A 13,098-nucleotide genomic window follows, 5' to 3' on the forward strand; every position below is an offset into this window, starting at 1 on the left:
TCATCATTAATAAACCCCTAATAAAACCATTAAATTATAGCAACTGTTATTGATAGAGCCACACAGAACCATAGCATTAGGTCTGTCAAGGATCAGGATTCAAAGTCTTAGTGCTCAATTTTTTTTTGTTAGGTTTTATACCATGTTTCCTACAACTATGACAGCTTAGGACATGAAGAAATAGTCTCACGGTGTACCAGGGGAGAATTAGATTGGACATTAGGAAGAATTTCTTCATGGAGAGGGTGGTCAAGCATTGGAACAGGCTACCCAGGGCAATGGTGAAAAGAGACACGTGGACATGGCACTAAGGGACATGGCTTAGTGGTGGAATTCTGTAAGGTTAGGTTGACGGTTGGACTCAGTGATCTTGAAGGTCTTTTCCATCCATGAAGATTGTATGTTTCTGAAGAACATTCTAAGTGATTAAAAAAAACTTCAGATCTTTGTATTTTAAGTTGCATAATAGCCACAGCTTAAAAGAAATGTATTAATCCTTCAAGTTTAATCCAGTGTGTGGACAGCTCAAACTTTGGCGTGCCAAAGCAATTCAAAGACCGCCTTCCAGAGAACTGAGTAACATAGAAGCAGCATACCAACATTCTCAAAGCTTCCCCAGTGAAGAGATCTTTTCTATTACATGACAAGTAGAAGCTAGATTTTGTTAATTAGAACTGCTCTTTATATTCTTAAATTAGTTTTTAATGTTAGAAACAATGTCTAAATAGGGCACTCTGTTTCTACTACAATTTCAGTTTTAAACGCCAACTAAACTGAGATAGTTGGTCAGCTTTTCCAGTGGAAAAGGAAAATATCAAAGCTTTAACTTCTGTGAGGCAGACTTGAGCCTCGCCCACAGTTTCCAAAGTCTGCCACCAGCAGAGTTGAAACAAAAAAAAGTTTTGTCTTCTCAAAACAGAAACAACGTGACGTTAGGAAGGGAAAAAAAAAAAGAGATGCTATGTTTGCTGCACATTTCACTTCACCACATTAATCCGTGATGCTGGGTAATGTCATCAGCTGACGTGAATCTCATCACTGTGACAACTCAAAGTCCCACACTTCCCAATCACAATCCATCAGTTTCAGTGACATGGGCTTACCTACTCACAAGGCTGAAGCCTCAGGCAGGTGAACAAGACAGATTTATCCAATGCTCGATACACCCATTCCACAGAATGATGGCTTTCTTTTAAGGTGAACAGACTTTACACAGCTATGTTTGTCAGTAATGGTAGAGGTTTTAATCATGGTAGTGGTATTTTCTAAGACCGCACGTACACAATGGCCATGAAATCGCATGCAAGAGACCCACTAATATCTTAAACTTCAGGCCACTGACCTATAAAAGGTTCTTCCAAGAAAACCTAAGCTATAGGCTGTCAGTTCAGACAGGTGAATAGACAGCTTTCTAGTCGCACATACTGTTCAATGCTGGCACCAGTGGAGGGAACCTCGAATTTAACAGGGGTGAACTGCTCACCTCTGACAAAGGAAAACTGGGCAAATAAACAAGCTTAATAATCCTATGAAATGTGCACATACTCGATCCTGTACAAAATGTTATTGAAGTGGCAACAAATTTCCCTGGCCAGATAGAAACATGTGTCTAACGAACTGTTCTATCATTATCTTCAAGAGCTGGAACTGTTCTTGTAGAATGTAGACTACAAAGGATTGTGAATCTAGGCAAACAAGTTTTGAATACATTTACTACTATATGCAAAGTATTATGGAATGTTTTTTGTGCACCTAACTCAATTTCACAAACTGCTTATCATTAACTTGTTCCTAAATCTGTTTTGGGCAATTTCAACAAGTTCAAGACACACACACCCCTTATAAAGAGAGAGAGAGACCTATACAGCAGAGACAAGAAACGCTCAAAACCAGGTACACAGTACATAGCCCCTCTTTGATTAGCAGCACAGAAATAGTGACAGTCAGATATTGATGGGAACTCAGATATAACTTGCAAAGTATATGTGCAAATTCCTGCAAAAAAACAGTTCTGTTTTCCATTATTAGTATTAATGCTTTGGATACCCTGAAGACACCTTTATCCACTAGTTGTCCAAAAACAATTAGGTCATTTTCCTCCTTTCTCAGCTGGGTGACAGTTGATTGAAGGATTTTCATGCTAAGGGAAGCCACAAATTTATCCTGCGAGTGACCCATGTCACAGCAAAACCAAAACATACTTGAAGACAACCTGACAGATGGAGACACAGAACAGTTCCCTTGATTAAGCAGAGCAATTGGTGACTCCAAGGTCAACAATTCAAGCTGTATTACCAAAACAGACTTGATTTTTTATTTAATTCCAAAACTGGTCTCTAAAAAACATTCTTTTTGGATACCTGGATTCCATAGCACACACTTTCCCCCAAACTGACCAAGTGACCTGCTCCACTAGCTGTTTACATCTGGCAAAATGAGGAAGATGAATCTCATGAAATGAAATGAATCTCAAGAAATGAAATGAATCTGCCAGGCTATGAGGAAAGGCTGAGAGACCTGTGTCTGTTCAGCCTGGAGAAAAGAAGACTGAGAGGGGATCTCATCAATGTTTACAAATATCTTAAGTGTGGGAGACAGAGGGATTTGGCCAACCTTTTTTCAGTGGTTTGTGGGAACAGGACAAGGGGCAATGACCACAAAATGGAGCACAGGAAGTTCTGCGCCAACATGCAAGAGAACTTCTTCATGGTGAGGGTGACGGAGCACTGGAACAGGCTGCCCAGGGAGGCTGTGGAGTCTCCTTCTTTGGAGATACTCAAGGCCCGTCTGGACGCCTACCTGGTCTAGGGTAGCTTCCTAGAGCTTCCCTGCTCTAGGGAACCTGCTTTGGCAGGGGGGTTGGACCCGATGATCTCTTGAGGTCCCTTCCAACCCCTGCCAATTCTGTGATTCTGTGACAACCTGACTCTACAGGATGGATCCTAGCAGGAAACTAGGAGAGAAAGGAGAGTCTACTTATGGCTAGAGTACTGAATAAAAACAGAGAACAGATACGCTGTGTTCTTTCACCTGCGCTATAATGGTTGCAAAGCTGAGCATGTTCTTAAATGACTGGAAATCATTAAAAGAGGAAATGGATATGGGGAAAAATGGTTCAGCAGAAAGTGGAAGAAATTATTTTTTACACATCAGATACCTTAAAAAAATGAACAACCCCCCCCAACAGGCCTGTCAACACTAATACTAGTAGATGCACTTCCTCTTCAGACTCAAGCTGTAAGTTGTCTCAGGAGAAAGCAAGCTTGATCACATCAAGAAAAAACACGCTCTCAGAAAAAGTGCTGGAGACAAACTGAATACTTGCTAACAACACTTCCAGGTGGTGACAGTTCTGAGGTAAAAAGTTCAGAACTCCTATTAAGCGTTTAGATACTGAAGAGACTCAATAGTTAGACAAAACATCTGCTGGTTCAAAATACAGGACTTAATAATCAGGAATATGTTTTTTCTGATATAAACACACTTAAGAGTCCTTGTCAAACAGATGTACTCCTGCTCTACTGATTTATTACTGGCACTACAACTTAGCACCACAGCTAAGTAGGTTGGCCAACACGGGGCCAGCTTGGTCACTATCACTAGCTAGCACTGAGACCTTTCAGCACCAAGGTGGGATAAAGGAAAACTAACTCTGTGTGCTCAATATAGGGGGACAGAGGATGCAAACGGATATTTAGCAAAGCAACAAGATTCTGTCTTTGAAAAGGGAATTAGCTATCAGATACAACAGTATAAAGCAGACAGGAGACACTGAGGTCTAAGAGTGAAGAGAAGAACTTTCCCTACTATTGCAACAGTAGAACAACAACTTGGAAGTTAGGCCCAGAAAGAGCCATTGCTGTTCAAATTCTTACTGAGGTCAGTAAAGATACCATCAGTCCTTCCCTAAGCATCCGCTACTGAAGTTCAGAGATTTCAACTTTCTCTAACATGAGCAAGTTCTTACACAAGACTGTGGAGTTTAGGCAGCAATTTTCTATGGAGAAGGATACCTTCTTTTCAGGTGTTTTGTGATAGGAGTATCATTTTAAAAGTGCTTTTTACATGGTGCTACTTTCAGTTGAATAAAAACAAAGTAACACTATGTACATTTTCAAAATGGTTTTGCATGATGTTCTGGCTACCAGCACTCTCCTTTGAGCTTAAATACTAAGGAACAAACTTCTACTTTGGCTGAAATAGAATCTTCCTTTTCTCCATGTTGTTACTGTTTAACATCAAAAACATTAAGGAGAAAAAGTAAAAATGAAAAAAAAGAAACAGGTTAGATTAAGATTACTACAAGATTACTACAGTGGGTTTATTCCATTAACATAAACTGTTTGCAAAAGTTTTAAAGAAAAAAATCCTCTTTCTGCAGATTCTATTACAAAAATTATGCAAAATTATTTACTAGCTTTACAAAAAAAGAAGCTTGTTGCGCAAGAGCCTTGTGCTGTTTTGCCATTTAGATCATACCAGAATAGGATCCAGCTTCTGTCAAAGCAATACTGGATTGAAAAAATACTTTGGAGTATGCTCTCTAACATACTCTTAAAAAGTCTTCTATAGAGTCTTAGAAAATGCAGCCCTAGGGACAACAAAGGAAAAATAATTGCAATACTTTCTTTACTGAACCATGGCTTTGGAGCAGGATGAGTTTTCAGAGGGCCATGAAATCTATTTTCTGTTTGCAGAATCTGTATCATAAACCAACACAATCCCTCTTCAATTCATCAGGTAGGGGAAGAGTGGAAAAAGGCATTTAAAATGGATGGATATTTTTTGCTGTCGAAGGTCTGAAAACTAGATTTCTTATGACTTGGAAATGAATGATTAAAATCATTCATGAAACTGATTTCTGCGTTTAAGACTACAAGATACCAATTTCTTATAAAATTAATCCATTTTCTACTAATGTGATTTAGGAAATACCATTTTGACAGAACAATCTGAAGGAATTTCAAATTCATGAAGTGTCAAGTTGCAACACCACGTACATTATTTAAATAAGCATGGCTCAACCTATCACAAAAGGATCATGAAGTGTTAATATACTTACAGTTCCACCCATGTGAGGTGGCAGATATTCTCCACTGATGTATTCCTGTACATCACTCTTGTTTGTGAACTTTAACATGCTTATTGCATCTGGGCCAAGCCAACCCTTCACAATTTTAAAAGCAGCTTTATAATGGAAAAAAAAAAAAAAAAACATACGTAAGATGTCAAGGTTTTTCTCCCACAGTGTATCAGTAGACTTTATGAAACAAGTGAGCTACGCCCCATAAATACAGGCCTGTTCTGAAAATATCTGTTATAATGTGGGGACATGATGCAATGAAAAAAATAATATTTACAAAGAAAACTTTTTATGGACTATGTTTTTTTATAGCAGAATGCAGACTTATCACAGACTTCAAGGGAAGAGAGTCTTCAGTTTAACTAATGATGATCCCCTTGTCTTGGAGTTTAAACTAGCAAGTTCTGGAGAAAGTGGGGGATTGTGGTGACACAGGGGAGAGTTGTAAAGCAATTGTATTTCCAAATCTGTATGAGGGAGGTTGGGAAAGTTATATATACACTCCTCCCATTTTAAACATTTTGCTGCTTTAAATTGCTCTGGTTTAGAGCTTTAAAACACCATACTTATTTTACTGGTGGTAAAACTTAAACATACAGGAAGAATATAGAGCTAACATAAAGGTATGTATTTTAAATGGCATAGATACTGGAATAACCTGCTTATCATATACATTATAATTAATGATAAATATTGAAGTATACATCAGAATACATGCATATAACAATTGCCATGTCCAGTGTCAGGCAAGCATCTACCTTAAATTGTACAACCTAGTTTTTGGCTGGTCATTAGTGTTCAATGTTGATGACAGATGAGTTCATGATTCAAGAATACTAACTTTAAAGAATTACAGTTGGAAATTTCACAGAACAGACTATTTACCGAAGTCTCCCAAATTTTAAAGGTAACAGGACGAATTTTTACTCCCTTTAAAAGTGTAACCCAAAATACAACACTAGACAGAAAAACATCAACGTGCAGCCTACATATCAACAGATTTAAAGATGACCATTTAACAAATCCACTATTTAACTGTATCTAGAGAAAAAGATGAAAGATGCTTCTTGTTCACTCTGATTTTAAAGAGTTGTCATGATATTACAAAAACAAACCAAAAAAATGACTTACCATTCATTATCCATGGCATTTCAAAGATCACTATCTTTGCTGAAAAGAAAAGGAAACAATGTTAGGTATTTCTGTTTAACAGGGAGTACAGCAATAAAGGTAATGTGAAAAGGGAATACTTCATTTTTTTAAACTGCCATGCTTACTTCCTTGAAGAAATTAGTTTATAGCATGTATAAGCCTATTTCTATTACTATTTGAAGGCAGTAAGTATTTATGTGGAAACTGTTTACAGATCTCTCTGGCTTATTGCTTTTCTGACATATTGTTACTATAAGTAATTACCCCAGTAAGGCAGAGAAAGGTAAGGATTTATCCTGATCTAGAAAAGTAACTGCTTAACAGAAAAGAAGGTTAACAGGTATATTCAGCACCTCTTCTTCCCAAACAAATAGCAAGTCTGTGCTACACTTGTTCTCATTTTTTTTTGTTGTTTTAGGAGAGAAGCCTGAAAAGTTAGTGCCTTGACTCAAACGTCCCCAAATATTTTTCTCAAATGTCAAAATTAAAACAAAAACATTGCTGCACTTCTATTTAAGTTCAATCTTTGACCAAAGTTCAAAACTTTTGTCAGTAAACTGAAATCTCATTTTGAGAGTTTAAGCAACTGCTGTTACAAAGCTCCAAAATTCAGACACTTTCACTCACATACAACAAGCTGGCAAAAGTGATTCAATTTTCATCTATTCATAAAAAATTAGCAGGCAACTATGCAGTTTTTTGCCAAGTTCACATACCAACATGCCTTAATCCTGTTCTGAGGAAGCAGACCATGGCTACTGAAGACTTTCTATAGCCAGTATTCTTTTGTTCCCTAAAGACTCCTAAAGGATACCAATTGTCATATAAGTTTCCAAAGCTTCACCCCAGACTAAAAAAAAACGAAAGCTAAAAAGGCTAATTCAATTCTATTAGATATATATAGTGATTTTCAATCTGCAAAAACATGCAGATTGAAAACTGGTAAATACAAAGCAAATTATTCATGTGTCTTGAAAAGTCAGCTCATTTTGGATATATTGTAAATAAACTTTATTTTCAAAATCGCCCTGATTTTAAGAGTGCAAAAATATCCTGAATCTACAATGTCAAAGTGTTCCATGCGCTTAGGCTTTATTTAAAAATCAAATCTTATCTTATAGTCAGAACACTAAATTCCAAGGACAAGCCTTCCACTCATTTTTAAAAACCACATAAAGAGCATGCAAAAAGACTTCAAAAAGTCTCCCCCATCATCTGCCATATTATTAAATGCTTCCGTTAAACAGGTCTATAGTGCTTCATATACAATACTTACTGAGAAAGTTTGGATAATAATCTGTAAAACAGTTGACAATAAACCGAACAAAATCCAAGTCCTAAAATAAGAACAAAGTAAATAAAACGTAAATCAAAACATTAAAATATAAGCTCAGTTAAGATAAAATATTTATTGAATAGTACAAGATGAGTATCTTGTAGTCATCGGTATTCCTCATCTTAGACATTACAAACATTATCCAAATATGTATAATGCTTTTCATTTCATTAAATTGCTGCAGAACTGTGGTCAGACAGGCTTAGCTTTATGATATAACAGAAGTTAACAGACTTATTATCAACACAATAGATTAGGTAATAAAGTAACTACTGATATTAACAAAATTTAAGCTGTACAGGAAAAACAAAGGAAAAACAAAGCTTTAGCTCTAGGGAACCTCACAGATTACCGTTAGCTGACTTATAAGGCTTTAAACACACTGAAATTTCAATTGAATAACTCATATACCAAAAGGCATGCAAGAACTTCACTCAGAATCTACCAGAAGGAAAAAGAAAATTTCATTTTAAGAGAATTTTTGTTGTTGGCATTAGTTAGTGCTATGCTGACAAATTATAGGCAGAGGCAGCACCCCAGCAAAACTGCCTGCATACCACCCACTGTAGGGGTGCTCCTATCCAATGAGCAGCAGGTAAGATACAGCACAACTGAGTCTCCACTGCAAAATCCTGCTATAACGGGACTACACAATAAAGAGCAAAAAGGGCATTTTATGAATTTATGAAACTGATACAGACAATACACTAAGAGTTACCTTATCAAAATAAATTACTTTGGTTAGGTGGGAAGCCTGCCATGAGCACTTATCTTCCTCAACCCTTCTAACAGGAAATTACCTAACAAGGAGACTTTCAGAGGCAGGACAAAACATATTACTGATAGTGGATCCCCCAGTGCCTGTCACATAAAAACAGTAAAATGCTATAGGGAACTGGCTCCTAAAGTGATGTAAACACATTATTACTACATTTGCAGATAAAGTGATAAAGAAAAGCTGTACGAACAGGATTACCCACGATCTAAAAGCTTCATTAGGAGCTTCAGTAATTATCAACTAACTGAAAGCTTGGATATCTTTAAAGGAAGAAGATAGCATTTTGCAGAAGCATTTATCTCAACTAGCAGTTGCTTGTACCAAAACAGTATCTCCTACTTAACAGTATAAACAGTGATAGATTTTCAAGTAATGATTAGCATCTCCTGTGCATTAGCAAGGACACTGATCTTATTTCTGCTGTCTAGCCAAAAGCAACACTATCAGATATAAGGAGGTTGAATCCATTATTTTGATGAAAGTCTGAAAATAAGAGTTTAGATTTGAGCAGACCATTCAATAACTGCATCAATTCTAGTTACCTGAAATGCCTCAACGAGGCATGAACTATCAGAATTATCTGACTGCATACCAATGACAGAAGCTGACATAGCAGATGAGACAACATTAACAATGGAACAAACAAAGCGTGCTCTGGAAAAGAACTCAAAACCCCAAGTTCTTTTAGGATAGCTTTTATCAATTACTCTACATGGCTACAAATAGCCATAAAAAAAAATATTCCTTGAAAAATGACACTGTGCAATGTAAGACATGAACTTGCAGAGACTGTCTCTGGGAGCCTCAAACACAATGGAAATAAGTTGCTTCAGGATATGTTCCACAAATTAAAAAAAAATAAAAATCTAGCGTGTTTTTTTTGTTTGTTTTCAACCATAAAGGCAATTATATTCTAGTCTTTCATTTTTATTATATAAAAACCATTGCTTCAGTATTATCTTAGGATGATAGATAGGCAGCTCTCAAACAACAGGTAAGATCTCCAATTCAGTTTTGTAAGTTAGGATCAGCCCACGCTTATTTGTAAAAATGTCTTCTCAAAAGCTTATAGCCCTGTAAAGCATGGCTGCAAGGTCCTAACGCAACACTAGGTTTTGCTCATTTTTAAAAGGCATTTCCACCATATAAACAAAAATGTAAGATGACATGTTCTAGCCATTCTTATAAAAGGATAGCGGGGCATTATGTAAGAAAAAAAATTCAATGATTTTACCCAGTCACTGAGATTTCTAGTTACTGGGTATCTATAGATTCAATCTAATGACAGGCAAGAGCTCCACCTTACAATCTTAAACAGTTTAGATCCTGAGAGAGGATTCTAAAAAACACACTTCTCTGCTCAATTCAGCTGAAGAAAATGACCCACAGAACTCTGCAGATATTTACTCAAACGTCCCTTCCTCTCCCACATCCCCTTACTCCCCAAAATATCCTGATTTCAGGGATAAGTTAATAAGTTAAGGATTGGTAAAGATGTAGGCAGTGACAATGTTCTATTCCTCTAAACAAGTTTCTACAAAGAAATTCTTAAAGAAGATGCCTGCAACAAACTATGGTAACAAACTAACAGGTAAAAAAAAAAAAAAAAGACCTAAAGTAAGAGGTACAACATACATTCCCTCCTAAATCTATATAAATTGAAAAAAGCATTTTTGTGTCCTAAATGTTATCATTTCGAAGTTCGAACAGACCCATTGCTTCTTCCTATACCATTACTAATCGGTTCTACTAATTGTAGTAGTGTCTCATTCAGCCTGCATTCACAACTGCAAATAAAGCTGCATAGAAGCAGACTCACATCTAACATGGATCACAAAAAAAGCAGACTTCGGCTCCTTTTGTAAAGATCAGTAAAAAAGAAGTGTCTACTTGATAAGTTGCTCTTATGCATCAAGCTAACCTCTCTTCACAAGAAAATTCAGTAAGTGAAGATGCATGCAGGGTCCTCAGAAACACACAGTTTAAACGTACAGGGGGAACATACATGGCATGCAGGATGGACAGACAGGAACAGAATCAGAATTGTCAACTGAACATGCTGACTTTTCGGAACAGATCATCATTCTCAAAGATCTCAGCTATCGCATCTAAGGTCTTAATACTTCACCATTACCCCATTTTTCCATCCTTCGCTCTTGACAAACTTTGATTTTTTGAAAGAAAAGACAACAATGAGATTTGAACTGTTAAGGAAGAGGTAGCAACTATATTCATTACAAGAGGTCTCAACTTATTTTTTAAGTACCTAAAAGGCAGTAAGTTCCACTATCATCATCCATAACAACTGACAAACTAAGCTTGTGAGCAACTACTATATAGAGTCCATTTGGCTCCACCACTTACCAAATTAAAAGGAAGTTTTCAATGTGCTCTCCAAGACTGAAAAACAGTTTAATATGTAACAATGGATTTCTGAAACTGTTTGTGTCTTGGGAACAACCCCTACATATCACTGCTGTTAACTGTTAAGTTACTTTAGTTTAAATGACTGCACAAGAATCCTCTTCTGGGGAGAAGAGGACGTAGATTAAAATATTCAGAAAGCAATCAGAAAAAAATAAACATACTTACTATGTGACTGATTCCAGTTTCGGCCATGTCAAATACCACTGTTAAGGGCTTTCCATGATCTCTCTTGGAGTAATGTTCTAACCAAAACGCTACCAGTTTCTTTTTCTCAAGTTGCTGTTTTTGATCTCTTATATGAAGTTTCACTCTAAACCAAACTTGGGAGAATAAAGGAATAAAAACACACAAAAATTGAAACAGATGCGAATTAGCGGGAAACATTTTCATAACCATACAGGATGCACTGTGAAATTTACCAATCCCTCTTTGTATTCTACATCTTTACTGATTTTGTGGTCACACTGAACAGTCAGAACAACTGGATACTTTTTTCCTTTTTTTTCCACTTTTTTTTGCGCATTTTTTTTTAATTATGAAAATGTTACAAATTACAGCAAATAAGGGACAGTAGAGAAGAAAAATACTTTTCGTGTATTTAAAGACTTCTACTACTTAGTAAGAGTATTATTCAATAACTTTAAATTAAATGCATGCAGTCCTCAGCTGTTGTGTTCTGAAGACTGTCGTTATGACATTTACACTTCTTTTTCTGCTTAAGTTTTCTATGTTCTTGTAGTTGTCATGTCCTGAAAAAAACTATTTATACACAAGTTATTATGAATTATATAACAAGTGACAGACCTTCCTAAAATAAAACTAGGAAGTTCAGAAGATGAACATTACTTAAATGAAAGCCTGATATATATCCTTCTGGAATAAGAAATGAGTCACAAAGAGACAAGTTTCTCATGTAAGTAGCGTATTTCAAAGTAAGACTTCATAAAAATGCCTGCAACCAAATGACGGACTATACAATTAAGTGATAAAAGAATTATTCAGGGGCCCAACATCAAGAGATGCCTTCATTTGTGGTACATCTACAATAGAAAAAATAGACAAGACCCGAAAATAGCAGCAGATGAGCTAATATTTTTCTCCTTGAAATGTCAAGAAGTTTTACTTAAAATCATGATGTCCCCCCCCCCGCCTTTTACTTCCTTATCACAAGTTCATTCTATGAATTCAATGGAAGTTTCCCAAGCTTTTCAACTTGTGTAGAGACAGGTTTTTTATTTATCTATTTATAACTGCAGCATATTAACTGGATTCTGTAAACGCAGAATTTCAGAAAGATATCCTACTCAAACACAGGACTCTTTTGAAAGCAACCAATTCTTGAAAAATTTCTTTATAGCTTAAAAGGTCTATTTCATGTAATAGTTAAAATGGAGTGTGTGGCCCAAGAAATATTTCTCAAATGCTCACTAACCACTAACTCTTGACTACAACACAATCTCAATTTGCATACTGAGATATTCTAACCCAGTAACATTCACAGAAGAAACACTTTGGGGATAGGAAATTGAGACATTGGTTATCATTCAGTGACAGTAAAATCAGAAATTGTTATTCAGCCATCTGACTTGCACATTCCTATCACACAACTGAAGTATTCTAAGTCTGACCACCATTGCAAAAGTGTCATGTCTTCCTACTTCATTTTCCTACCCTCTTCAATCTCATCAAATTGAGCCACCCAGTATAATCGTGTTCAGCTTTATAAATAAGTGCTATAAAAATGTATCATCACCACTTAGCCTTGATTACTTACCTTGGAGGCTATAAGAAAATCATGAAGCATAAAAATGCATCAACTTTTCATAAAGCATTTCTATCTTACAATAGTAAGAAAATGGACAATTTGACAAAATACAGCCATGGAATATAAGCTGTATTTTTCTGGTCATTATTTTATCAGAAAACTAGCATATTAGTGTTTAAAACAGTTATTTCTGTAACAGACTGGATTGTTAATGCATTTCTGGAGGTACAACCTGGCCTTGGTAAAAGAAGGAAAGTACAATTGCAGACTTAAAGGCTTTCCCCTCTCCCTACCCACCGTCATGCAAAACTATTGCCTGGATAGTCTATCAGGTGATTTGTTTTAAAAGACTCTTTGGTTTTACAGCCTTTAAAGTTATTTCTGTCAGATGTTATACCAAATTCATTTATAGAAAATACTGCCCATCTACTACACACTCAAACCCAAGAGTACTTCAGGAAATATTTACTGTTTCTCTACAAGTCTTACTCCTTATTGCTAAGTTAATCACACAATTTGGGAGTTCATTCTCCACCAAATTTCAGCTGCTCACGCTA

The 13,098-nt window shown here is 36.2% G+C and overlaps 1 protein-coding gene across 1 annotated transcript in view; it reads right to left on the bottom strand.

Annotated features, from left to right (window-relative positions):
- MOSPD2 (motile sperm domain containing 2) overlaps positions 1-13,098 on the bottom strand; it is a 33,936-nt gene that overhangs the window by 11,367 nt on the left and 9,471 nt on the right. The window contains exons 5-8 of the mRNA XM_048066812.2: positions 10,942-11,096; positions 7,512-7,572; positions 6,215-6,253; positions 5,063-5,187 (exon numbers count right to left, since the gene is read on the bottom strand). Coding sequence (XP_047922769.2) covers positions 5,063-5,187; positions 6,215-6,253; positions 7,512-7,572; positions 10,942-11,096 — 380 coding nt within the window. The remainder of the gene's footprint in view (positions 1-5,062; positions 5,188-6,214; positions 6,254-7,511; positions 7,573-10,941; positions 11,097-13,098) is intronic.

This window comes from Anser cygnoides, chromosome 1 (genome assembly GCF_040182565.1).
Source record: "Anser cygnoides isolate HZ-2024a breed goose chromosome 1, Taihu_goose_T2T_genome, whole genome shotgun sequence".
NCBI lineage: Eukaryota > Metazoa > Chordata > Aves > Anseriformes > Anatidae > Anser > Anser cygnoides.